This window comes from Eptatretus burgeri, chromosome 1, assembly GCF_056783735.1.
Source record: "Eptatretus burgeri isolate ZD-2024b chromosome 1, Ebu_testis_v1, whole genome shotgun sequence".
Classification (NCBI taxonomy): Eukaryota; Metazoa; Chordata; class Myxini; order Myxiniformes; family Myxinidae; genus Eptatretus; species Eptatretus burgeri.
In genome coordinates this window covers 27,781,028-27,808,368 of record NC_140961.1, presented here as the reverse complement: position 1 = coordinate 27,808,368, position 27,341 = coordinate 27,781,028, and the positions used below count along the sequence as shown (strand labels likewise).

Below are 27,341 nucleotides of genomic sequence, written 5' to 3'. Positions count from 1 at the left end.
GAAGTACTTTAAATTACAGTTAAATCTAAAGCTGATGTATGTCACTTATCATGATCGAAGGCATAATGAATAAGCCCGATTAAAAAGACAATATTACACGACACGAATTCTCCTTTCAAAAATGTCTGCCCACGAAACGCGCGAAAACCGGAATTAATGATCCTGAGGGAGCGGCGATAAATTAAAGTTGGTAATTTTTTGTTGTTGTTGAAAGTTTGTTGTTGCCTCCACCGGCCAATGGAGGCTGCGGTGTCAAAGCAAGACGAATCGTGGTAAGAATTACCTCATGGCGGTATTATTAATATGCTTTTGATGTGAAACGAAGTGTTTTGGGGATCATTTAATACCAATTGCATAACAATTTTCGGACATTCTCCCCCCCCCCCCCACAAACGATCTATCTTATGGTTATCCTGAGATGTCGACGTCCCCCCCCCCCCACAACTCGTCTACGTATTACGAAACCTTTTATAAGAAAAACGGTAAAACACGAACCTCGCACAAGGACATGATGAGCAAACTTCAGTTCATGAATATTCACCACAGAGGAATGGTGTTAATATGAAGAGGAAGAAGCTCTTTGTTTACATAATCAAACAAGACTAACCATGTGTGAGCGAAACAACAGAGAAAGGCCAAAGTGAGGAGCTTCAGAGATGGGATAGGGGAATGGAACGGCACTCACTCGGTGGAGCGCACTCCACCACTCCAAGCTGAACAGGTTACATTTCGTCTCCCACCGATTCGGGTGGATCTGGATCCGGATCTGAACCAACATCGAATCGATTCGTCCTTGTCACATCCAATGTGTCCACAAAATTCTGTCCGAATCCGTCCACAGGTTTTAAAGATGTATCCTGCTCACAGACACATTGACAAACAGGAGTGAAAACATAACCTCCGTCCACCTTGGGTCTCGATTGTATATTCCGACTGCAAGAAACCTCTCCAAGGCAATCTGAAATTTAGACTCCACGTCCATTGTTACGTGGACTTGCCCGTTTCTCGAAGAAGGCCACCGGAGGTTATAATCTGGGATACCATTCTAATTTCTGCCAGAACCTCGAGTCCATTCATTGTTTCAAACCTAGATCGAGTCCATTCATTGTTTCAAACCTAGATCGAGTCCATTCATTGTTTAAAACCTAGATCGAGTCCATTCATTGTTTCAAACCTAGATCGAGTCCATTCATTGTTTCAAACCTAGATCGAGTCCATTCATTGTTTCAAACCTAGATCGAGTCCATTCATTGTTTAAACCTAGATCGAGTCCATTCATTGTTTCAAACCTAGATCGAGTCCATTCATTGTTTAAAACCTAGATCAAGTCCATTCATTGTTTCAAACCTACCTCGAGTCCATTCGTTGTTTCAAACCTACCTCGAGTCCATCCATTGTTTCAAACCTACCTCGAGTCCATTCATTGTTTCAAATCTCGATCGAGTCCATTCATTGTTTCAAACCTACCTGGAGTCCATTCATTGTTTAAAACCTAGATCGAGTCCATTCATTGTTTAAAACCTACCTCGAGTCCAGTCGTTGTTTCAAACCTAGATCGAGTCGATTCATTGTTTCAAACCAAGATCGAGTCCATTCATTGTTTCAAACCTAGATCGAGTCCATTCGTTATTTCAAACCTAGATCGAGTCCATTCATTGTTTCAAACCTACCTCGAGTCCATTCGTTGTTTCAAACCTACCTCGAGTCCATTCATTGTTTCAAACCTACCTCGAGTCCATTCATTGTTTCAAACCTACCTCGAGTCCAGTCTTTGTTTCAAACCTAGATAGAGTCCATCCATTGTTTCAAACCTACCTCGAGTCCATTCATTGTTTCAAATCTCGATCGAGTCCATTCATTGTTTCAAACCTAGATCGAGTCCATTCATTGTTTCAAACCTACCGAGAGTCCATTCATTGTTTCAAACCTAGATCGAGTCCATTCATTGTTTCAAACCTACCTAAAGTCCATTCATTGTTTCAAACCTAGATCGAGTCCATTCATTGTTTAAAACCTACCTCGAGTCCAGTCGTTGTTTCAAACCTAGATCGAGTCCATTCATTATTTCAAACCTAGATCGAGTCCATTCATTGTTTAAAACCTAGATCGAGTCCATTCATTGTTTCAAACCTACCTCGAGTCCAGTCGTTGTTTCAAACCTAGATAGAGTCCATCCATTGTTTCAAACCTACCTCGAGTCCATTCATTGTTTCAAATCTCGATCGAGTCCATTCATTGTTTCAAACCTAGATCGAGTCCATTCATTGTTTCAAACCTACCTCGAGTCCATTCATTGTTTCAAACCTCAATCGAGTCCATTCATTGCTTCAAACCTAGAAAGAGTCCATTCATTGTTTCAAACCTACCTCAAGTCCATTCATTGTTTCAAACCTAGATCGAGTCCATTCATTGTTTAAAACCTACCTCGAGTCCAGTCGTTGTTTCAAACCTAGATCGAGTACATTCATTGTTTCAAACCTAGATCGAGTCCATTCATTGTTTAAAACCTACCTCGAGTCCATTTGGTGTTTCAAACCAAGATCGAGTCCATTCATTGTTTCAAACACAGCTCGAGTACATTCATTGCTTCAAACCTACCTCGAGTCCATTCAGTGTTTCAAACCTAGATCGAGTCCACTCAGTGTTTCAAACCTCACTCGAGTCCATTCATTGTTTCAAACCCAGCTCGAGTCCATTCATTGTTTCAAACCCAGCTCGAGTCCATTCAGTGTTTCAAACCCAGCTCGAGTCCATTCATTGTTTCAAACCTCACTCGAGTCCATTCATTGTTTCAAACCTCACTCGAGTCCATTCATTGCTTCAAACCTCACTCGAGTCCATTCATTGCTTCAAACCTCACTCGAGTCCATTCATTGTTTCAAACCTCACTCGAGTCCATTCATTGCTTCAAACCTCACTCGAGTCCATTCATTGTTTCAAACCTCACTCGAGTCCATTCATTGTTTCAAACCTCACTCGAGTCCATTCATTGCTTCAAACCTCACTCGAGTCCATTCATTGCTTCAAACCTCACTCGAGTCCATTCATTGCTTCAAACCTCACTCGAGTCCATTCATTGCTTGAAACCTCACTCGAGTCCATTCATTGCTTGAAACCTCACTCGAGTCCATTCATTGCTTCAAACCTCACTCGAGTCCATTCATTGTTTCAAACCTCACTCGAGTCCATTCATTGTTTCAAACCCAGCTCGAGTCCATTCAGTGTTTCAAACCCAGCTCGAGTCCATTCATTGTTTCAAACCTCACTCGAGTCCATTCATTGTTTCAAACCTCACTCGAGTCCATTCATTGCTTCAAACCTCACTCGAGTCCATTCATTGCTTCAAACCTCACTCGAGTCCATTCATTGCTTCAAACCTCACTCGAGTCCATTCATTGCTTCAAACCTACCTCGAGTCCATTCAGTGTTTCAAACCTACCTCGACTCCATTCATTGCTTCAAACCTCACTCGAGTCCATTCATTGCTTCAAACCTCACTCGAGTCCATTCATTGCTTCAAACCTCACTCGAGTCCATTCATTGCTTCAAACCCAGCTCGAGTCCATTCAGTGTTTCAAACCCAGCTCGAGTCCATTCAGTGTTTCAAACCTACCTCGACTCCATTCATTGTTTCAAACCTCGCTCGAGTCCATTCATTGTTTCAAACCTCGCTCGAGTCCATTCATTGTTTCAAACCTAGATCGAGTCCATTCATTGTTTCAAACCTAGCTCGAGTCCATTCATTGTTTCAAACCTTGCTCGAGTCCATTCATTGTTTCAAACCTCGCTCGAGTCCATTTAGTGTTTCATAGTAACATTGAATGTGTCATGACCTTGGGGTGTGTGTCTACCTGCCTGAGCCCACCTACCCTTTGTCAAGTCTTTGTAACTCGGTTCTTGTTGACACGCCCACCATTAACTTTACAGGATGGAGAGAAGTTTTGTGTTGGCTTTTGCGACAAAAGTCTTGAACGTCGATCACACCCAAAAGGGTCTTTGTCAGGTCAGAGGCTACCTTAAAGGTATATTATCCTTCTTCTTCATTCTTGAACAGAAACAAGTATTCCCACCCTCTTGTGGGGTTGGCTGGAGGTGGAGGGGGTGTGGGAGGCGGGGGGGGGGTGGGGGAGAGTTTTTGGCTCAAGTCTTTCACGAACTCGCTGACCAGGCCTGATGTTCATCAATGTAGTTTAGGCAGGAATTTGTAATTGAGCCAGGCAGGGTACCTGCCCACTCTCGCGAAGGAAACTGAGCAATCTTAATTCCAATCGATCGATCTTGAAACGACGACGAAGTTATATCAAACCAAACACACACACACACACACACACACACACACACACACACACACACACACACACACAGACACACACACACACAGTCACACAGACACACACACACACACACACACCCACACACACACACACACAGACACACACACACACACACACACACACACACACACACACACACACACTCACCCAAACGCGCCCAAACGCGTCCAAACGTGCATAAAAACGCACAAACGAATACACACAAACACATGTACACACACACACAACCACACACTGTCCTTTTTTAGGGACAACCATCGTTCAAAGAAAGATGTGGAGATGGTTTCACAAGATCATTTCTCGTGACCGTCCCTTGTTTACACACTTGTGGAAACATTCCAACATCCTTTACATTTTAAAAACGTTTTTATTACTTCTTTTATATCGCTTTCAGATTGAAGCCAAAAAATACCATTTTCTGTGTTGTTTTATCAGGTAATGAGCAAATACAACCTGTCACTTTGCTGATGGGACTATTATGGAGGGGGGGGGGAGAGGATGGAAAGAGGGAGGAGGGGGAGTGAGGAGGGATGGGAAAGTGAGGAGGGTTGGGGGAAGGGAAGGCAAAGGGAAAGCAGTGTGAAGGGAAGGCAGTGTGAGGGTAGGGTCCAGAAACCTACGTTCCAGAAACCATCCAGAAATACCCACCGTCCAGACATGTATGGAGATAACCACCATCTGGACATAACCACTGTCCAGATACATGCAGAGATAGCCACGATTCTTATTAGGTCATTTCTCCAAAATAAGTTCATAGAATGGGTCTCGTCCATCCGTCCGTCCATTAATATTTGACTAAAACATTTTTTTCACAAACCCCCCAACTAATATGGACCAAATTTGGTATGATTCATCAGAACAGCAGTCTCATGCGGTTGTGCTCCCAATCCAAATGTGCACCCTATAAAGGGGTGAAAGGGTGGGTTTTGTCCTAAAAAATGATATTTTATTCAAAAATCTTTTTCTCAGAAACCGCCAGCTCGATCCAGACCAAACTCACCACTAGGCATTGGGACCATGCCCCTAACCTTAAGTTGTATTCCCCATGGCCGTATCTCCCCTGGAAAGGGGGCCACGGGCCCCTCCCCGAATCTCTCATTTTCACTGAAACATCTTCTCCCCAACTACCTGAGTGATTTGGACTAAATCTGGTACATTGTGTGTGAGGGTAGGGACAATATGGTCTCATGGGACATCAGGACAATAAGGTCTCATGGCATTGTGCTCCCATCTGGATCCGCTCATTTAAAGGGGGTGAAAGGAAGATTTTGCCCTAAATATTGGTATTTCATTGAAAAATCTTCATATCAGAAATCAACAACCGGATCCAGACTGACCTGGTCATCTGGCATCGTGACCATGCCCTAACCCTAAGTTGTACTCCCCATGGCCGTATCTCCCCTGGAAAGGGGGCCACAGCCTCCCTCCCCTAATCCCTCATATTCACTAAAACACATTTTCTTCACAAACTCCATGACCGATTGTGGACCAACTTTGGTACATTGCATCAGAACAGTCAGGACACTCAGGCCCCCAATCTGGATCTGCCCCTATAAGAGGCTGAAAAGGGGGATTTCACCTCAAATTCAGGTAATTTACTTTAAAATATTTTCAGAAACCAATAGTCAGATGCAGACCAAACTCTTCATGAAACATAAGGACCATGCCGTAAACTTAAATTGTGCTCCCCATTATCGTATCACTTCTGGAAGGAAGGCCATGGCCCCTTCCTCCTAATCCCTCATTGTCACTCCACATGTTGGGGGGAAAAACACGTCAGTCCCCCACGGGGAAATTTTTTAGAATGCCTGTTTGACCACCCTGAACTAGAATTGGACATTTGGCTCAAAAGAAAATGTTTCAATTACCGATAATTCACTTGTGCCTCACGAAGTAGTAATAATAATGATAATAATTAGAGGCCAATATTCTTCACAGAGTGGCATGTTATTGGCTAATGGAGAAACGTTTTAAAGTCAGGACCAGTCGTGGACGGGTCACTATTCCGACATCGGAAACTCAACTGAAGGTGATTTGAATAATAATTTGTAATTTGTTCAGCGTATACCTCGCTTACTCTTTGCAAAGACACCTACTCAAAAGAGATCTTGAACTTTGGGCCGAGATTCAAACCCAGGCTAGACATCTCAGATGTGAGTGTGCTCATCTCGGTTATCCTGCCCACCTGCCTGACCAAGTGCTATTCATTATATTTTGCTCTTTTGTACTATTCTGTTGGAGCTGGAATTTAAAGTTAGGAAAACCTTGGCATTTAGTTGATTTTATAACCTCAACTGAGTAAAGTATTTACCCAGTATTTTGTTCTCAGGTGGGAGTACCTTTTGGTTTATGACTTTGCACGTGTCATAAGAGAGGAGGATGAAACGGAGCAAGGAATTTGTTACTTCACTTGCACAAAGGTTTGCCTAAATGTATATTGTCTCCATTTGCCATAATCCTTCATTGCCTTACATTTTTAATACAATTGTAAGCTTGTAATATTGCAAACATGTCAAAGTAAGCTGGTAATAATGAGCACACACGCACACACACACACGCAAACAAGCACAAACACAAGGTGATATTGTAAGCACATCAAGGTAAGCTTGTAATATTGTAAACACGCCAAGGTAAGCTTGTAATATTATAACCACGCAAAGGTAATCTTGTAAAATTGTAAGCACGCAAAGGTAAGCTTGTAAGCACGTCAATGTAAGCTTGTAATATAAGCACGCCAACGTAAGCTTGTAATATTGTAAGCATGCAAAGGTAATCTTGTAAAATTGTAAGCATGTCAAGGTAAGCTTGTAATATTGTAAGCACGTCAAGGCAAGCTTGTAAAATTGGAAGCACGCAAAGGTAAGCTTGTAAAATTATAAGCATGTCAAGGTAAGCTTGTAAGCACGTCAATGTAAGCTTATAATATAAGCACGCCAAGGTAAGCTTGTAATATTGTAAGCACGCAAAGGTAATCTTGTAAAATTGTAAGCATGTCAAGGTAAGCTTGTAATATTGTAAGCACACCAAGGTAAGCTTGTAAAATTATAAGTATGCCAAGGTAAGCTTGTAAAATTGTAAGCACACCAATGTAAGCTTGTAGAAGTGTAAGCACGTCAAGTTAAGCTTGTAATATTGTAAGCACGAAAAGGTAAGCTTGTGAAATTGTAAGCAAGTCGAGGTAAGCTTGTAATATTGTAAGCACGTAACGGGTATATAGGGTCTATAAGGCTTTATAGGGTTATAAGTGGTCTAAAGGTCTGTGGGGGGTCTAAAGGGTATGTTCCAAAAGTAGTTAGGGTCCATCGGGTCTCAAAAGGCTTTAAAGGGATCTAAGGTATGTAAATGTCTCAACAGTCTTCAAAGGTCTAAAGGGTCAAGGGTTCTCAGCCGTTTAATGGGTCAAGAGAGTCCAAGGTGTTGAAGGGTTCTAAAGTGTCTAAAGGGGTCTTAATGCTCTTAAGGGGTCTAATCTAAAGGGTCTAAATGTCCAAAAGGTACATTCCAATGGTAGTTTGGGTCTTAATGGGTCTATAGTGTATGAAGGAGTCTAAAGGGTTTAAATTGTCAAAAGGGTCTAAAAAGGACTAAAAATGGAAAAAAATGGACCCTCCCCATTTTTTCCCCCTTCTTTAAAGCAAGATGGTATAAAAGACATTAAGAGGTTTAAATTCAGTTAAGAGGTTAAATAAAATTATGATTAAGATTATGATTAAGATCAAACTGCTCCACTGCGCTTGCACTTCCTCTTTCTGCCCTTTTCAACTTATCATTTGCCCTCGGTCATCTTCCATCTGCTTGGAAATCAGCCAACATCACAGAATTAAGTTTTTATTTTTTTTGAGAAGGTGCAAAAATGGATCCCCTTAACCTCATGAAACTGCCCAAATCCAGAACCACTGCTCACCTCCTCTCATTTGTTCCTCTTTTTTTCCCGACTTATACATTCTCTTCAATCTCATTCTTCCCTCCAGGTCTTCAAGACAGCTGCTCACCAGCATCTCAAATCATCCCCCATCCAAAACCATGTTCTTTTCTAAAATCACCAATTATATATCTCACTCTTGTAGATGAGCTAAAAATGAGGAGGTGCACAAAGGAAGAAAGGCCTAGGTCGTATCAAGGCTGGGACCACACGAGGTGGTTTGCTGACTGTTGTGTTCAATGCCTCAATTATTGTGACAGAATATTTTATTTTATGTCTGTGTTTTTGTTAGCTCATCCACGACAAAGTCGAGATGAGCTGTTAAAGCCATATCAATGTCCTACAGTCAGTCTGTCCTTCCTTTGTTCTGTCAGTCAGGCAGTCAGGTAATGGGTCCATTAACATTTTTTTCGTTTTTGTCCCTACTCCTCTGAGGCAGCTCAACGGATCGTTTTGAAACTTGGTATGATGATTCATGACGTCGATGTGCAAAACCTAATGCAGCCCTTTATAATTTCCATCGAGGTGGTGATATAATTAGCTAACTAATTCCAAATGTAATCTATGTTCATATGTCCATCACATTTTGTGAGATTCCGTCATCGACGTTTCCTCGTTCTTTAATTTTCACCTCTTAATTATCCCGCCCCCGGAGGGAGGGAGCGGGATATTGTAATCGTCCGGTTTGTTTGTCTGTTTGTTACTTACGAAATCTAAAGATTTCGTTAGTATATTGATGACTTCCGTTTCTGTTTGTTTGTTTGTTTGTAGGCACGATAACTCGAGAACGGAAGAAGCTCCCAATGTCAAATTACACCACGTGATTCAGGAGGGTGATGGCTAGTGCTGATTAGATTTTGGTCAAAATCGGTCAAAGTTCAAGGTCACAGTGAGGTCAAATATTCGATTTTTGATGGATTGGTACAGATAACTCGAGAACGGAAGAAGCTACCAATGTCAAATTACACCACTTGATTCAGGAGGGTGATGGCTAGTGCTGATTAGATTTTGGTCAAAATCGGTCAAAGGTCAAGGTCACAGTGAGTTCAAAAATTCAATTTTTGATGGTTTGGTGCAGAATTATGGTAGAAACTTCTGGTTTGCTTCGCTACCTTCTCCAGAGACAGCTTTTATTGGACAAAGTCAGAGGTCAAGTTGACGATTTCGTAAGTACCAGTCTATGACTGCTTGTTTGTTTGTTTGTTTGTAGGCACGATAACTGGAGAACGGAAGAAGCTACCAATGTCAAATTACACCACGTGATTCAGGAGGGTGATGGCTAGTGCTGATTAGATTTTGGTCAAAATCGGTCAAAGGTCAAGGTCACAGTGAGGTCAAACATAATTATGTAAATTCACGTGGAGAAATGGAGTATTTTTGCTTCGCTCGACGTTACGAGTTCGTATTAACTTCAATTTTAATTTTGTCTTCGGTTTTTGCGATCGCTTAGGACGCTTAAAACTCGGTTGTCGAAATTCTGGTAAAAATCGTATGTTTTGGAGACGTTTTAAGATTGAATAAAAATATTTCACTCGACGCGTCACGGGTCGTCCCATGATGCAGTGCGCTCGAGCAGACGCGTCGTTGAGTTGCGTGGAGAAATGGAGATTTTTGCTTCGGTCGACGTTACGATTTTTGATGGTTTGATACAGAATCATCGTCGAAACTTCTGGCTTGCGTCGCAACCTTCTCGAGAGACAGCGTTTATTAGACAAGGTCAGAGGTCAAGTTGACGATTTCGTAAGTACCAGTCTATGACTGCTTGTTTGTTTGTTTGTCTGTCTGTCTGTTAGCAACTTTACGGCAAAACGGCTTCAGCAAACACTCAAATTTAATCCACAGGTGGGCAATGAACCTTGGACGACCCCATTAACTTTTGGGTCCAATTGGATCAAAGGTCAAGGTCAAAATCACGAAAAGATCCAAATTGTTTTTCGCTCATAACTTCGTCAAAGATGATCTGATTTACTTCAAACTAAGTTTATAGTAAACCTTATTCTATTTGTCACTTATAATCCTACCCGATTCCTATAGTGAAAAATGGGTGGGATTTGTTGTGCCTGGCACCACTTGTTTAATTTGATATTAGTCCTCATTTAACTGAATGTCTGAATTAAATTTTCACCTCTTAATGCCATGAATGCCCTCTTGCTTTGAAGAAGAAAGAAAGGGTTGAGGTGGGGGTCAGGGGGGCAGAGATGGAAAGGTCCTTTTCTTCCATTTTTATTTAAATCTATGTAAGACCTTTTTGACCCTCTGGACCCCATTGTACTCTGTAAGACCCTTCAGAACAGTGATCTTCACTATTTTTTTCAGAAGGGGCCACTTTTTCCGATAAGAAATCGGTGTGAGAGCCACCACACTGCCTGCGGGACTCCAAAATGGCTGCTATTAGGCCCCGACTCCATGTGCTATTTTTAACCTCCGCCATCGAAGATCGGAGGTTACTGTTTTCACCCTTTTCTGTTTGTTTGTTTGTTTGTTTGTTTGTGAACAGTATTACGGAAAAACTCCTCGACGGATTTTGACGAAACTTGGTGGGGGGATTAGGTATGGTCCAAGGATCATGCCATTAGATTTTGGACTTGGTCCAAAATGCAATATGGCCACTATGGCGGCCATTTTGAGAATATATATATATATATATATATATATATATTTTGCATTTCTACATGTTTTTAAGTGATTTCCAACCCCCCCCCCCGAAAAAATTGTTAGAGAGAGAAAAAAAATTTTGCAACTTTTTTTTTCAACAAAATTTCGAATTTTTTTTGCATTTCTACATGTTATAAGTGATTTACAAAAAATAAAAAATGCCAAAATTATAATTGCAGCTGATTTTGGAACTTCAGGTGGATATACCCACGTAAAATCAATTTCTGTCTCAAGGAATCCAGTTATGACGAATGAATTGAGTATGTAAAAGTTAAAAGTAAAAGGGAAAGTTGCAAACTATAACTCTGTGAGCACCGTTGACGTCAAATTGAATGAATAGGATATCAGGTTCACTTGAGTGACCAAGCAGTATTGGCGGCGGAGGTTTTGCACTCTACTGAGTGCTCCCCTCGAGTTTTTAGTTGTGGTTACTGCGCTGGAAGCATAATTGTTTGCATACTGCCATCCACTGATATAGTGATATTACTTTTCTGCTTCACATTGGAACACTCATTTGAAACCATGGTTCAATTTGATGGCATTTATGGTGGATGATGATGGGGTTTTTTCATATTGTGTATTATTGGCCGCATGTCAGGGGCCGCCAGTGGCTCGCGGGCCGCACAATGAAGAACAGGGCTTTAGAACCCATAAGATCCTCGAGATCCTCGAAGATCCTTAATACCTCAAAGACCCTTTATATCCTCTTCATCACCGAATGCAGCCTGACTACAACTGCCCTCCATCAGGAGATGAGCATCTGTCCCACTTGGGCCTATTCATTCATATTTTTGTCAGAACTTCGGATTCCCTAAAAGCCAAATGTTTGGTTTTCATATGAACACAAACAACAACTTTTCATTTTGTTTTGGTTGTATGCTCTCACAAATCTTAAAGTGATCTTGCTTGTTTCTAATTCTACATCTCCCTATTGCAATACTGTATTTATATTGCTGTGTTTATCTTCATGTATTCTCCATGTCTGCCACTCATACAACCCCATCCCTGCTCCTTTCCCCCATATTCTCAACATATTCTTCTCACATCCTGATATCCTCCCGCAGTCCTGCAATCGTGACCTGATCTGCAGTCAGATACCTGGTGTACTTCGAGCTGCCTCGGAATTGGCTGCTGGCTCGAAACCTACTCTTGTTAAGCTGTGGAACACTACTCTAGCTGTGCAGCACCATGGATCGATTCTTCTGGTACATACCCTACTTAACTCATCTACTTGCCCTCTTCCCCCCTCCTCCTCCCCCCACAACCCCTGCCACCATTTTCACTCATTCATTTTCATCTCCATTATGTTTGCCTTGTCCCCGCCTCCATCCATCCATCTATCCATGACTATACAGTACTTTGCTTTCACTTACGAAGCATTGGCAGTTTCTATGGCTGAGAACAAACCCTGGATAGGTCACCATTCTGTCGTAGGATGCTGTTGCTTATGGCAGGAATTTGGCATTTGACCAAGTTACTGACACACAATTGCCTGCTCTTTTCAAAAGGCATTGTGTGATCATATGCTCACTCATGGATATTCTCCCTCCATTCCAACCTCCTGAACTCATTGCATGTCCAAGATGTTTTTCCGCTCGCTCTACTCTCATTCACTCCTCCAACCCATTGTGCTTGCCCTCCTACCCCACCTTAACCATCATCTTCATATATTCTGTTTTCATTTCAGATGAGTCATTGTTCATTTGAAAGCCTCTTTTGTCATAGTTTATCGATACAGTAATCATATTTAATCTCTTCCATCTATTGTGACTTTTCTTTTGCAATTTGTAAAATCACCAGGTTCTCGCTTGCCACGCATTTCTTCCACCACAATGCTGCATTGCCTTATTGGAGCAGCTGGTGTGTCTCTTCACAATGTTTCATGGTCCACTTGAGCATGTCTATAAGGTACTACTTGTTAATTTCACACAGTTCTCATATAAACCCATGATTAACAAAGTTAAATGTGAATGGTTATCCAGCAGATACTGGCTTGATGCGATTTCCAATTCTCTCTCATTCAGCAGCAAGGCAGCGATTCTCCATCATGGACTGTCTTCCTGTCCTGCTTGCGTTCCCCTCCCCTCTCTCTTGTTCTTTTTCGCTCTCTTCCCCATCCTTTGCTATCTGAGGTAAGATTTTTTTTTGTCACACCGTGTACTTGCTCACTCCACCTTTCTACATCATTCCCCACTTCTTGTGCACTCCTTATAAATGCTCCATATTATGCTTCCTTCTGACCCAAGGTTGACCCCTTGCTACTGGATGAATCGGCTGGTTTTTTGGTCTCACTACACAAGTGGAGCAATGTGTTGGGAGGAGCGATTTATCACCAAACCATGTAATATAGATTGTCCATTGATGACATTTTAATATTCTGAATCCTCTATTACACTTACTCCTTCCCTCAGAGCATTTATATATATTTGGTATGTCCATCGTTAAAAATAGGAGCATGAAATGAACACCTGTTTTTGCTTAATATTTTCCTTTTAGGGTATTGTCCACCTCCTTCTCTTCTCTCCTCACGACGGCTTTTCCATTTGTCGTGAATATCTGCGTTGATCTACCGGTACATTCCCCGATATTGTTCAGCTTTGTATAATCTTCACCCCCAGTACTTCATCCTTCATCACCAACAAAGCACAACCCCTCGACTCACCCCTTAGCCTAAAATCGTGTTACATTATCCCTTCACTCAAATACGTGCATCTCATCATGGACCTGTGTCTCTCCTTCCTCCACCCGACTGGCTCCACTGCTCCCTTCCCCTTTACCCACTCGTCTCCTCTCTTCCCCTTTACCCACTCGTCTCCTCTCTTCCCCTTTACCCACTCATCTCCTCTCTTCCCCTTTGCCCACTCGTCTCCTTTCTTCCCCTTTACCCACTCGTCTCCTCTCTTCCCCTTTACCCACTCGTCTCCTCTCTTCCCCTTTACCCACTCGTCTCCTCTCTTCCCCTTTACCCACTCGTCTCCTTTCTTCCCCTTTATCCACTCGTCTCCTCTTCCCCTTTACCCACTCGTCTCCTCTCTTCCCCTTTACCCACTCGTCTCCTCTCTTCCTCTTTACCCACTCGTCTCCTCTCTTCCTCTTTACCCACTCGTCTCCTCTCTTCCTCTTTACCCACTCGTCTCCTCTCTTCCTCTTTACCCACTCATCTCCTCTCTTCCTCTTTACCCACTCGTCTCCTCTCTTCCTCTTTACCCACTCGTCTCCTCTCTTCCTCTTTACCCACTCGTCTCCTCTCTTCCTCTTTACCCACTCGTCTCCTCTCTTCCTCTTTACCCACTCGTCTCCTCTCTTCCTCTTTACCCACTCGTCTCCTCTCTTCCCCTTTACCCACTCGTCTCCTCTCTTCCTCTTTACCCACTCATCTCCTCTCTTCCTCTTTACTCATCTCCTCTGTTCCTCTTTACCCACTCGTCTCTTCTCTTCCTCTTTACCCACTCGTCTCCTCTCTTCCCCTTTACCCACTCGTCTCCTCTCTTCCCCTTTACCCACTCGTCTCCTCTCTTCCCCTTTACCCACTCGTCTCCTCTCTTCCCCTTTACCCACTCGTCTCCTCTCTTCCTCTTTACCCACTCATCTCCTCTCTTCCTCTTTACCCACTCATCTCCTCTCTTCCAATTTACCCACTCGTCTCCTCTCTTCCCCTTTATCCACTCGTCTCCTCTCTTCCCCTTTACCCACTCGTCTCCTCTCTTCCCCTTTACCCACTCATCTCCTCTCTTCCCCTTTACCCACTCGTCTCCTCTCTTCCCCTTTACCCACTCGTCTCCTCTCTTCCCCTTTACCCACTCGTCTCCTCTCTTCCCCTTTACCCACTCGTCTCCTCTCTTCCCCTTTACCCACTCATCTCCTCTCTTCCTCTTTACCCACTCATCTCCTCTCTTCCAATTTACCCACTCGTCTGTTCTCTTCCTCTTTACCCACTCGTCTCCGCTCTTCCCCTTTACCCACTCGTCTCCTCTCTTCCCCTTTACCCACACGTCTCCTCTCTTCCCCTTTAGCCACTCGTCTCCTCTCTTCCAGTTTACCCACTCGTCTCCTCTCTTCCCCTTTACCCACTCATCTCCTCTCTTCCCCTTTACCCACTCATCTCCTCTCTTCCTCTTTACCCACTCATCTCCTCTCTTCCTCTTTACCCACTCGTCTCCTCTCTTCCTCTTTACCCACTCGTCTCCTCTCTTCCCCTTTACCCACTCGTCTCCTCTCTTCCTCTTTACCCACTCATCTCCTCTCTTCCAATTTACCCAGTCGTGTGTTCTCTTCCTCTTTACCCACTCGTCTCCTCTCTTCCCCTTTACCCACACGGCTCCTCTCTTCCCCTTTACCCACTCGTCTCCTCTTTCCTTTTATCCACTCGTCTCCTCTCTTCCCCTTTACCCACTCGTCTCCTCTCTTCCCCTTTACCCACTCGTCTCCTCTCTTCCCCTTTACCCACTCATCTCCTCTCTTCCTCTTTACCCACTCATCTCCTCTTCCAATTTACCCACTCGTCTCTTCTCTTCCCCTTTACCCACTCGTCTCCTCTCTTCCCCTTTGCCCACTCGTCTCCTCTCTTCCCCTTTACCCACTCATCTCCTCTCTTCCTCTTTACCCACTCATCTCCTCTCTTCCAATTTACCCACTCGTCTGTTCTCTTCCTCTTTACCCACTCGTCTCCTCTCTTCCCCTTTACCCACTCATCTCCTCTCTTCCCCTTTACCCACTCATCTCCTCTCTTCCAATTTACCCACTCGTCTGTTCTCTTCCCCTTTACCCACTCATCTCCTCTCTTCCTCTTTACCCACTCATCTCCTCTCTTCCTCTTTACCCACTCATCTCCTCTCTTCCAATTTACCCACTCGTCTCCTCTCTTCCCCTTTACCCACTCGTCTCCTCTCTTCCTCTTTACCCACTCATCTCCTCTCTTCCAATTTACCCACTCGTCTCCTCTCTTCCCCTTTACCCACTCGTCTCCTCTCTTCCTCTTTACCCACTCATCTCCTCTCTTCCAATTTACCCACTCGTCTGTTCTCTTCCTCTTTACCCACTCGTCTCCTCTCTTCCCCTTTACCCACTCGTCTCCTCTCTTCCTCTTTACCCACTCATCTCCTCTCTTCCAATTTACCCAGTCGTCTGTTCTCTTCCTCTTTACCCACTCGTCTCCTCTCTTCCCCTTTACCCACACGTCTCCTCTCTTCCCCTTTACCCACTCGTCTCCTCTCTTCCCTTTTATCCACTCGTCTCCTCTCTTCCCCTTTACCCACTCGTCTCCTCTCTTCCCCTTTACCCACTCGTCTCCTCTCTTCCCCTTTACCCACTCGTCTCCTCTCTTCCCCTTTACCCACTCGTCTAGTCTCTTCCCCTTTACCCACTCATCTCCTCTCTTCCAATTTACCCACTCGTCTGTTCTCTTCCTCTTTACCCACTCGTATCCTCTCTTTCCCTTTTCCCACTTGTCTCCTCTATTCCCCTTTATCCACTCCTATCCTCTCTTCCCCTTTACCCACTCGTCTCCTCTCTTCCCCTTTACCCACTCATCTCCTCTCTTCCCCTTTACCCACTCGTCTCCTCTCTTACGCTTTACCCACTCGTCTCCTCTCTTCCCCTTTACGCACTCGTCTTCTCTCTTCCCCTTTACCCACTCGCCTCCTCTCTTCCCCTTTACCCACTCGTCTCCTCTCTTCCCCTTTACCCACTCGTCTCCTCTCTTCCCCTTTACCCACTCGTCTCTTCTCTTCCCCTATACACACTCGTCTTTTCTCTTCACATTTACCCACTCATCTCTTCTCTACAGCTTTACCTGCTCATATTCTGTCTTCAGCTTTACCCGAACATCTCCTTTCTTCCCCTTTACCAGCTAGTCCCCCTTCCCCAATAACGACCTGTTTTTATTGGCTGAGAGGGAAAGAGGGAAATTTAAGGGTGAAATCTTACAAGCCTGTCTTCTTTTCTTTTCAGGAAGAATCGCATTCACTCAAGGGTAAGCTCACAAAGCATAAAGCTAAACTCTCGTTCATTATTGTGACATTCTGAAGTAGATACCACTAATCTGGACAATCAGCTAGCACCTGCATTTGAACCTTGGGTTTAGCAAATGCATCTCTAGCTGTACCTGAAACCTGTATTATTATATCTTGTTTTCCAGGTTGTGTAAAAAAATTAGAAAATGGAATTTTTCTTAAGGACATCTACCTGACACCAGAAGAATTCTCAAATCTTACTCAGGACTATGGACGCCTACCAAATAGGTACATTACTTATAAGGTTATATAACTTTAATCAATCGCGGTTATTGTGTTCTTGGAGAGCCAATTGAGTTTCTCCTCAAAATTACAGACAGCTGCAAATTTGGATGCTTTGCACTTAAGATCGATTTATTGGTATACGTTACACCAAGCATCCATGTGTGTCGGTGTGTTCTGCCACATTTCTACCTGCGCATTGTGTGACAAACGGGTCCATGTGCAATCTCTGTTGGTAGACACCAGGAAGTCATTTTTGGGGAAACTTTGAAGGATGCTTATTTAATTTTGTTTGCGTATATGCTTGCACCAAATTTGGTAATGTGCCTTCCTGTTTACATGAAACATATGAGATTTGGACCACAGCCAGTGAAGTATTTGGAATCATTGGATGACTCGAATTGCTTTACCAAACAAAGCTTTTCACAGTGAAGATAAAGCATGAGAAATGGATGTTTCATCGTGTTTGTAAAAAAAAAAAAAATTCATGCTGGTATCTCGCATGTAGGACAATGGCATCAGTGCCGTCCCTCAGATGAACATTAAACTGGTGTCCCATCTGCTTGCATAATTGGTTGGAATTAAAGATCCCATGGTGTCCTTTACAAAGTGTGGGCAAGCTATCACCCTCTTCCTGGGTCACTGGGTCACTGCCAAATTCCAAATTACTATCCTAACCTACAGGGATCACTGCATCAGCGGCACAGTCGCGTCTCCCAGCAATGATGCAATCCAGCAGCCACGTGCTGCACACGAGACAAAATGAGATTAATCTTGTTTTTAATCTAAAATTGTTTTGTTCCTTCTGTATTCTATGACACAAAGGGCTTATATAGTTCTCCGCTCATAGAAGTGTGTGCGTGTCAGTGCGGGTCTTCATGATAATCCGATACATGATGATGATCTTTCTTTCCACTTGGTAGGAAAAGAAAAGTGGGTGGAGACAAGAGAAAAGTGCAGCTCTCCAGAACACTGTCAGATACTTCAGGATCAGAGAGTGACTCTTCCGAGCACATTCCGGTGTTCCATGCCCCTGCCACGGATCATTTTAATCCCAGAAGTATTTCTTCTGCAGAAGAAGCAATAGAAAACGGAAACGACATGGAGAGAAATCAGTCCCCACTTTTACGGAGCAGCCCAGTCTTCACTGAAACATGTAAAAATGGTGTGCACCATATTGAAGAGGAGAATAATGTGGAGGGAGTAAGGGACAATGAGTGTGCAGGCCAGAAAACGTGGGAGGTTGGAATGGAAATTGGAGGTTTAAAACCTCGACCTATGGCGGATTGGGAGGAAAACAGTTTTGACACTATAGCTGTTAGTGAAATGACCCATCACAAAAATATGAAGGAGGGAGTTAGAAGCCCTGAAGAAGAAATAGATGAGCAAGAATGGAAGGCGGAAGACGAAGAAAGCATGCAAGGAATTGTGGAAGATTTAAGCGGGGAGATGCTTTGTGGAACCTTATTGGTGCTTTCTTTCCCTCCATTCTCCATTGTTGTGCTGGGGAGACAAAATCTTCGCAAGGATGTCCACACCTTGTCTTCACTGGTCAGTTTTCTATCATTACCCCGTGCGTGTGTGAAGTGAAAAGCGGGGTTAAGGGTTTTGTTCACTTTGTCTTTGTGTCTCCACAAATGTCAGTTTATATTCAAAGAACAACTACATTTAAATTGAATGCTTTATTTTCAACACGAATTGGAACATGAATCAGAAAACGAACCATTAGTTTAGCAGTACTTTGGGTCTGTATTTGTCCCAGTCGCACATGCGCAGAGGAGTGAGGTGATACATTTTGTGTCGCTGTCTGCCTGGCACCCAAACAAAATTGAAAATCATTCTAAACAGGAAACTTATTGTTTTTAAGGATGTCATAAAGGACACAAACAACAAGCACGAAGAACTAATGTGTAACGTCTTAAACAAGGTGATGTAAAAGACATTGCATCAACTGTGGTAAACTTCCGAAAGTTTTTTTTTTTTCTCCAACTTTTAAAATCTTTATTTTATTTCAATTAATTATGCAATTAAATATTACAGAACACAAATCGACTTTTGTTTTACACTTCCAAAAGCCTTCCGTTTAGCAGTACTTGGAAAAAAAATTACGGAATTTTACGTATCGCGACCAATCAAATTTGTCGCTCGCAGACCCCGCCCATGTCATCGTTTCTCAAGACCTCGTAAGGCAAGGTGTTCTATGAACTGTCTACTTTTAAATGTTATCCCTCTGTGTTTGTCCTAAGTCTTGCACTTCAAGCTGATTTTGCCTTGCTGATGAAACTTGGAGGGAGAAATGTGCATCTCAGACTGAAGCCTTTACATTCTAGTTGCATAATTACCACACTTTGTTGTTTTTGTTGCTTCTGAGGGGATTTTTTTTTCACATCTCCTTCCTATTTCCATACACCAATCTGACAAACCTTTTGATCAAAAATTCACCGTCGCTGTATCTTATTCCACAGAAAGAAGCCGCTGTTTCGACCATAAATTCCTTGGTGCCCAGGTTGCCATTTACGAGGTCTCCAGCTCACAATGCCCCGGCTTCCAGTTCCCTGCAACGGTATCATAGATACCAAGCTCGTGCGTCTTCAGCTCGTGGCCCCAATGAAGAAACAAGGAAAGACAGTAAAGTGGACGGCAGAGATCGATATTTGTACTTCAAGAATGACTATAATCACAGCATTGTACATGGTAAGTTTTTGTTTGAGTTAATTTTCATTTAATGAATTTTTATTTTTTTTCATGATGCTATGATATAATTATTAAACTTTAGTTTTTTGTAGAATATGACATCTGTGTTGTATAGCGATTTATAAAAGAAAGTAATGTTTGCGAATTAGCTTTGAGGCCTGGTGTGTCAATTTTCTTTCATCCACCTGGATATTGCAACGTTGCCCCTGCTCATGGAAGGTCAATCGTTGCAGCTTTAAAAACAAACAAACAAACAAACAAAAAAACCCATGCTCCTTTATACAATTGCTAATTACAGCTTTGTGCTTTTTATTGTGTGGAGATGTGGGTTCTGTTTGCTCGTTTCCAAATTCATCATCGCTTTTCCTTACAAATGCTCAGCATTCCTCTTACTGTCATTTTTAGGTCATCTCTACCGTCATCTTCACCACATGCGCGTGCCAATCTCTACCGAAATGACCGAATAAAGCCGGACCAAATGTACGTCCGGCCGTACGTCCGAGGACAATTTTTCTCTCCGATCTTGATGAAATTTAGTATGTGGGTAGAGGTCGATGAGTGTTGCACAACGATATAACTTTTGACCGGGTTCAAGGACAGGGACGAGGTCACGAGGTCACGTAAGTTATAAAAATCGCCATTTTCAAAACCTATCTCGTCTGCCATTCTACAAGATATTCGGCAACTGTTTATTGATTATGATAGTAAAAAATATTATCTTGTATCTAACCGGACAGATTTTTGAATTTCCTTCCCGTTTGATCGTCACGTGATCTGGAAGATGGCCAAAAACGCTGATGCGATTCGCGAAGAAGGAAGGAAGGAGAAATGAAATATTGAAATATAAATATAAACCACATTTTTAGCCTTTTATATTTATACATTTTCCGTCGAAGGTGCAAAAGTTTCAAAACCCGAAATGTAAACGTCGGCATTTATTTTCAAACTAGAACGGGAACTTGTAGAGCGCATACCTTCGCCGCAGCCACTAGTTACCTTTGTATCAAGTTGTCCACAACGCATCTCAATACAAATATGCATTTCGTGACCCCCATGACCTTTGACCCACAACCGCTACCTCGGGTGACAATAGTACTATACCTTGTGTCATTTCAGAAGATGGGGAATTGAACACTGAACAATTTGGAGTTAATTTGATGTAAATCGGAAACATATTAACCGTTTTCATCATGAAAAAAACAATGTTGACCTTTTTGTGACCTTGACCTTTGATCCGATCGCTCCCAAAATCTAATGGATTTGTCCTTTCATGATGCCAAACAAATCCAAAACAATTAAAGCCTCTCTGCGTTTTGTTTTTTGCGTTAAGTTGTCCACAACGCTTTCCGATATAAATGTGAATTTGTGTGACCCCCTTGACCTTTGAACCCCAACCGCTGCCTTGGGTGACAAAAGTACTATACCATGTGTCATATTAGAGGATGGGGAATTTAATTTTGAACATTTTGGAGTTAATTTGCTGTAAATCAAAACAAAATTGACAATTTAATCGCGAAAAAACGATTTTGACCTTTTTGTGACCTTGACCTTAACCTTTGATCCGATCGCTCCCAAAATCTAATCCATTTGTCCTCTCGTGATGCCAAACACATCCACAAAATTTCATGACAATCTACGAAGTGGTTTTTGTGTAATGTTGTCCACAACGCTCCCCAATCAAAAACTCCATTTTGGTGACCCCCTTGACCTTTGACTTCCATAGACTAACTAGGGTTGCAAATACTATACCATACACTATATCAGTGGATCAGGATTTGAATACTGAACATTTTGGACTTAATTTGATGTAAATCGGAACAAAATTGACACTTTAATTGCAAAAAAAACGATTTTGACCTTTTTGTGACCTTGACCTTGACCTTTGATCCGATCGCTCCCAAAAGCTTCGCGTGGCCTTGAGTAACTGCACATCATCTCTGAAAATTTCATGCAAATCAGTCCAGCAGTTTTTGCGCAATGTTGTCCGCACACATATTTACTAATAAATAAATACACAGGGGTCAATACAATACCTTCGTCAAACGAAGTTTGCGAAGGTAAATATAATTTCGTGCCTGTGCCAAAATGCCGAGTCATCTTTAACCAAACTGCGCAGTTCGAGCTGCGCAGTAGAACTGCACAGTAGTCTTCAGTCATAACTGAACATTGAGAACTTGTGGTATTATAGAGATGACCGTCACCCCCACACGGGGGGGGGGGTAATTTTTCTCTTTGTTTTCTCTACCACCGAAGGTGAAGGAGGTTATGTGTTCACCCCTATCTGTCTGTTTGTTACTTGTAAAATCGAAGATTTTTCGAGTATATTGGTTAGTCGATTTTGTTTGTCTGTCTGTCTGTCTGTTTGTCTGTTTATCGCCTCCAGGTCACAATTTAAACCGATCTTCACGAAACTTCACCACATGGTAGAGTTTGCCATGCGGAAGAAGCATGTTGTTTTTAAGGTAAAAAGGTCAAAAGGTATACAACTAAGGTGGTGTTTCTAAAATCCTCAATTTTCATCCCATTGACTTGAAATTTGAAGAGGATTTATATTTCAGGTCACTGAATTCAACCAGTCAATTATTTTTGAGGTCAACATGGACCAAAAGGTCAACATAGGCCTAAGGTCAACAACTGAGGTTGTATTTCTAAAATCCTCAATTTTAATCCGATTGACTTGAAATTTGAAGAGTCGTTGCATATTTTGTCATTGAATTCAACCACCAATTATTTTTGAGGTCAAATTTGTTTTACGGATTTTGCAAGTTTCATGCTCTGCACAACATCTTCTTCTTCTTTGTTTGTCTGTCTGTCTCTGTGTCGGATATCTCAAAAAGCTGTGGACAGATCCAGATGAAATTTTGACACGGGTGTGTGTAAAGGAAAAATTGATTCAATTTTGGTGAAGATCCGAATCCGGATCCGGATCTGTTAATTTTTTTATGTGATTCTTCACCATTGAGAGATAGGGCTAAACCAATATATAGCGCGATATCTCAAAAAGTTATGGACGGATTCGGATGAAACTTGGTGGACACGTTGGGTTTGTGACCACGACAAATTAATTTGATTCTGGTGAAGATCCGAATCCGGATCTGGATAAGAGAGTTATTTAATTTTTAAACTGATTCTTCACCATTGACAGATCGGGCCAAAAACGATATGTAGCACGATATTTCGAAAATGTAATGGGCCCGATATGTTCTCGTGGATCAGGCATTACGTGGTAGAGGTATGCGATCTACCGAGTGCCCTTCTAGTTATGTTTGTTGTGATCGACCTGGAACGTCCGACGTGTCCCGATTCTTGCATAAAGAAAGCTCTCGGCCGTTAATCCAACACATGCAGAGGTTTAAATCACTCTTTTTTTAATTTTAAAACACTCCAAGTGCGATGGTAAAAGCCATGCCTTCTCCACATACAACCACACGTTCCACCAGACAACGAAGAGCTTCCCTCGCCCTCTCGCAGTGGAGATGACGCCACACATAGGCAGAGCATAAAACATGCATGAGGCAAGAAATGGGTGGAACGTAAATATATATTTTACATTCAAACATGGTTACATCACACTGGTCATGAAAATTCAGTTAGCAGCAGTGTTTGGATGAGACATGTTCTGAAAAAAAAAGAACGCAACACAAGAGTTCCCTTCCAAGGAACTTAAAGACAGCAGGCAATTAGGCCCATCATACATTTGCAATGGTTGCCGACCTATGGTTCTTTGTCCATGCTCTGTCCTATCTTTTATATGCTGTGTGTAAAGCAAGGAAGCAGCATGTACCATTTTAAAAAATCTTTGGTACGACTTGACCGGGGTTTGAGCCACCAATCTCCCAGACTTAGTGCGGACGCTCCAATCATTACACTACCGAGTCTGGTTATGACGTTGTTGTTTCTTCTCCACTCAGACGGTTGTGTGTATTTAGTGTTAATGGTGAAACTGAATCTGTGTTCATCTGGCACTTCCAGTTAAACCCATTATCTATGAGGCCAAAGGACCATTATGTTTAAAATTTTCCATAACCTCGTCCTCACAGTGGACACATATTGCCCACACACTCCTTATTTACAATCGATTATGACACTTTTATCCTGTTACCTGTTTTTTGTTGCATCCTTCATTTGTTTGAGTTGTCATTATGGCGCTTGCGAGATAGATTCTTATGAAAGTTATTGACATTGTGTGCCTTGCACCTTGCCATTAATATCTGAGCATCAGGTCGTGTGACCGGTCACCTCAGCACTTGTAGTTGTGTGTATTTCATCTTTGCAGGTTCAAGTGAGATTCTAGCACTCTCAACATGTGACATCTTCCCCAATGGTCTCACAGGAGGTAATTGCAGTAAAATTTCTTAAGATTTGCTGAAGAGAAAGCAATTGTTTATCAAGCTCCTGGAATTTCAGAGTTACCAAGCTTGTAATGAGCAAGGCTAATCGAGCCTGTCCACAGATCCAGCGAACCCTCGACCTGAGTTACCATTGCTTCAGGTAGCGTCGGTGCTTCAGTCTGGATCAACACCTCTCCTTCAGGGAATGAGAGAACTTACTCTGAGGTGAGGAACAATTTTGCTTTCCACATCACATTTTTGTTTTAATCAATGCAATTCCTTCACTGCAGATTACTTCCATGTGTCCTACCCTTTCTTTCCCCTCTTTCCTTGTTTGTGTTGTTTCCAGAAAGGGAAAGGACTCAGTGTTTGCTGCTCGCTCTTTGGAGGCCACCATGACCTTTTACTCTCCTCCAACCCTGCCAAACTTCCCTTATGGTACTCCTACCTCCCGTGAGTCCATCGCTCAGCTACCGAGCTTAGCAAGAGCCCACCTTAATAAGCTTGACAAAGGCATTCTAAAGGACTTCTGACACAGTGTTCAACTACTATACTGCTAAGATATTAACTCGAGAGAACTTTACATTTTCTGTAAAATGAGTTAGGGGCGTGTGCAGAAGCCATGGCTGATTCTACACAAATGGCACTGGAATAGCGGTGACAAATGGCTGCTTCTCCGCAAGTGATGGTGAACCCTCCCAAGCCACCTGACAGTGTGATGCCACCGCTATTCGAATCAGATTCCACAGAGAAATGAGTGTCGACTCGAAGCCAAAGAGATTATTTGGAGAAATTGGATTACGAGTCCAGCGTCGATGGTGGGAACACGACACTTCAGATAATACCGACACCTGTGAATGAGCTTTGTAAACAAAGCATTCAATTTACATCAATTTCCTTTTCTTGTTTATGCAATATTGTCAAGGTAATGGATTTTTTATGCAAAGTCTAAAGCTAATAATGGAGCTGCCACTTGCACACGCACGCACGCACACACACGGACTTACTGATGAGACAAACACAGCTACTGAGCTTGTGGGAAGTGCTCTGAGTACCAGCGACGTTGCAACAATGGTGCCACGCTTCTCTCTGCACTCAGTGGGGCACTTCCTCAGGGGCAATTTCCTCTTCCCTATGGATGCCAACCCTTGGGGAATGTCTGTGCTCTTCACCTTTTATATTCTGAATGTCAAGCAAGGAAGCAGCATGTACCATTTTTCAAGTCTTTGGTACGACTCGTCCGGGGTTTGAATCGCCGACCTCCCACCCTCCGAGCGGATACTCCATTACAGCAACGAGTCTAGTCTTAGACTTTGTCTTAAACATTTTGTTGATTACATTATTTTTGCCAGAAGGGGCCCAGAATCAGTCGTGTATTTGGAAGCAAGTGAACATATTACAGCAGAAGTGAGCTAAAACCTGCTGGCCGTCTGGTCGGTGAAAGCATTTTTGCTTAACGATGACAAATATGCTCCAATAATTCAAAAGAATGGCATTTTTCTTTTGTCCATCCTTTTTATTATTATTATTCTTATTTGTATGAACAGTTGAAGCTCATGGAAGAGCTCGTTCATTCTGTATTTGCACGTTTGGTCGGCCGACTGTATACTTTAATTTCACATTTCCGCAGCTTAACATGAACCGATTTATTAAACATTTAGGTTTATCCCGTCTGTTAGAAATCTTAAAATTATTTACAACCACTTTGATATATTGTCAGGATCACCGATATCAGTCTTGATTCTTACTCGTATTTTCCTGTTAGCATTTTGCTTGGTCATAAAGTAAAAAAAGAAATGATATATTGTATTCTGCATCGGAATAGCGACCCGTCCAGGATTGCAACGCCAGAGAGGAAACCGTTTCAGCAGAGCCGGCACTCTGTATTCTGCTTTCTTTACCTTTACATGGTGTACGAGTACTGACTGCATCGCATTGCCTGCTGTTTGGTTGCACTTCTATATGTTTTCTTGCTCATTGTTGTGCAATTGCTTGCTCAATAAGGAAATTACGAGTACACACATCATTACATTATGAGAGGCACAAAATCATCCAGAACGAAATCTGTCACCACATTATTCTTGCTGCTATGACTATGCCACCATACACACACAGTAACATCCTGAGTGAGCGCATGAAGTTAAAAGATTGGGCACTATTTGAGCACTCACAAAAGCTTTCTGTCCAAAGTGCATTTGTTTCCAGCTCGTGGATTATGTTCCATCAGCCTTTTAGCTCTAATGGTTGGAATATGCCCTACTACTACTACTACTACTACTACTTCCTTAATGGCCCCAATTATTCCCTTCTTGTGGGGTCAGCTGGGGAATGTTTTTTGGCCCAAGTCGTTCATGAACTGGCTGGCCAGGCCCACCGTTCAGCTGAAGGTGGCAGGAATTTGTAATGTCTTTAAGGTGCTGGCAATAATTCTCCTTGTGAAAGACACCGTAGGACAAGCGATGCTGGCAAATGGGTTCTCAAATTTTACGTCTTTCAATTGACAGCGTGCAGATTGATGCTTCATCCTGCCTGAGAAACACTGAGGTGACAGTTTATACCTGGACCCTGGACCGCTCAAAGGTGAATCACTATTATCTTTCCTGTGTCAACCAGTATGCTTGATGAATAAAGTGTATATGATATGTATATGTATGTATGTATATATATATATATGTATGTATATATATGTATGTATATATATATATGTATGTATATATATATATATGTATGTGTATATATATATATATATGTATGTATATATATATATATATATATGTGTATGTATGTATATATATATGTATGTATATATATATATATATATATATGTATGTATGTATATATATATGTATATATATGTATGTATGTATATATGTATATATATATATGTATGTATATATGTATATATATATATATATATATATATATATATATATATATATATATATATATATGTATGCATATACACACACACCCGTATATTTTGTGTGTGTGTGTGTGACCGCTATTCAATTCATTACTGTGGCAGGACTATGATGCTGATAAGCAAAACCAAGAAGTATATAAGGCAACGTTGGTAGTTGCACTTTGATTAAAACATGTTTTGTTTTTTTTCCATTAAAATATTTTTGCATCAACTAATCCAACACATGTGCCTTCCCATTTAATACTATCT

At 42.2% G+C, this 27,341-nt stretch overlaps 1 protein-coding gene across 6 annotated transcripts; it reads left to right on the top strand.

Annotated features, from left to right (window-relative positions):
• Positions 1–112: 112 nt before the first annotated feature.
• HPS4 (HPS4 biogenesis of lysosomal organelles complex 3 subunit 2) lies at positions 113–26,816 on the top strand. Of its 6 annotated transcripts, none has more exons than XM_085876461.1 (15): positions 113–272; positions 6,664–6,754; positions 11,973–12,116; positions 12,712–12,819; positions 12,936–13,043; positions 13,158–13,252; positions 13,408–13,483; positions 16,861–16,882; positions 17,048–17,150; positions 18,068–18,695; positions 19,610–19,838; positions 24,115–24,174; positions 24,292–24,394; positions 24,519–24,622; positions 26,674–26,816. In XM_085876461.1, exons 1-15 carry the CDS (start codon positions 238–240, stop codon positions 26,700–26,702), a joined length of 1,935 nt encoding a protein of 644 aa, XP_085732587.1. In that variant the 5' UTR covers positions 113–237; the 3' UTR covers positions 26,703–26,816. The 6 variants fall into 6 exon arrangements, with proteins under 6 accessions (XP_085732587.1, XP_085732581.1, XP_085732563.1 ...); XM_085876469.1 differs by adding an exon at positions 3,928–4,022 and having other exon boundaries at positions 114–272; positions 11,976–12,116; positions 24,519–26,816; XM_085876455.1 differs by having other exon boundaries at positions 11,976–12,116; positions 12,939–13,043; positions 24,519–26,816.
• The last annotated feature ends 525 nt before the right edge of the window (positions 26,817–27,341 follow it).

Excerpts from the sequence above, each read along its gene's own strand:
- HPS4 (XM_085876429.1), top strand. The coding sequence starts at position 238 with ATGGAGGCTGCGGTGTCAAAGCAAGACGAATCGTG. Across the intron at positions 12,820-12,935 it reads CACTTGAGCATGTCTATAAG|CAGCAAGGCAGCGATTCTCC; the intron begins GTACTACTTGTT and ends TCTCTCATTCAG. Across the intron at positions 18,696-19,609 it reads TCCACACCTTGTCTTCACTG|AAAGAAGCCGCTGTTTCGAC; the intron begins GTCAGTTTTCTA and ends CTTATTCCACAG.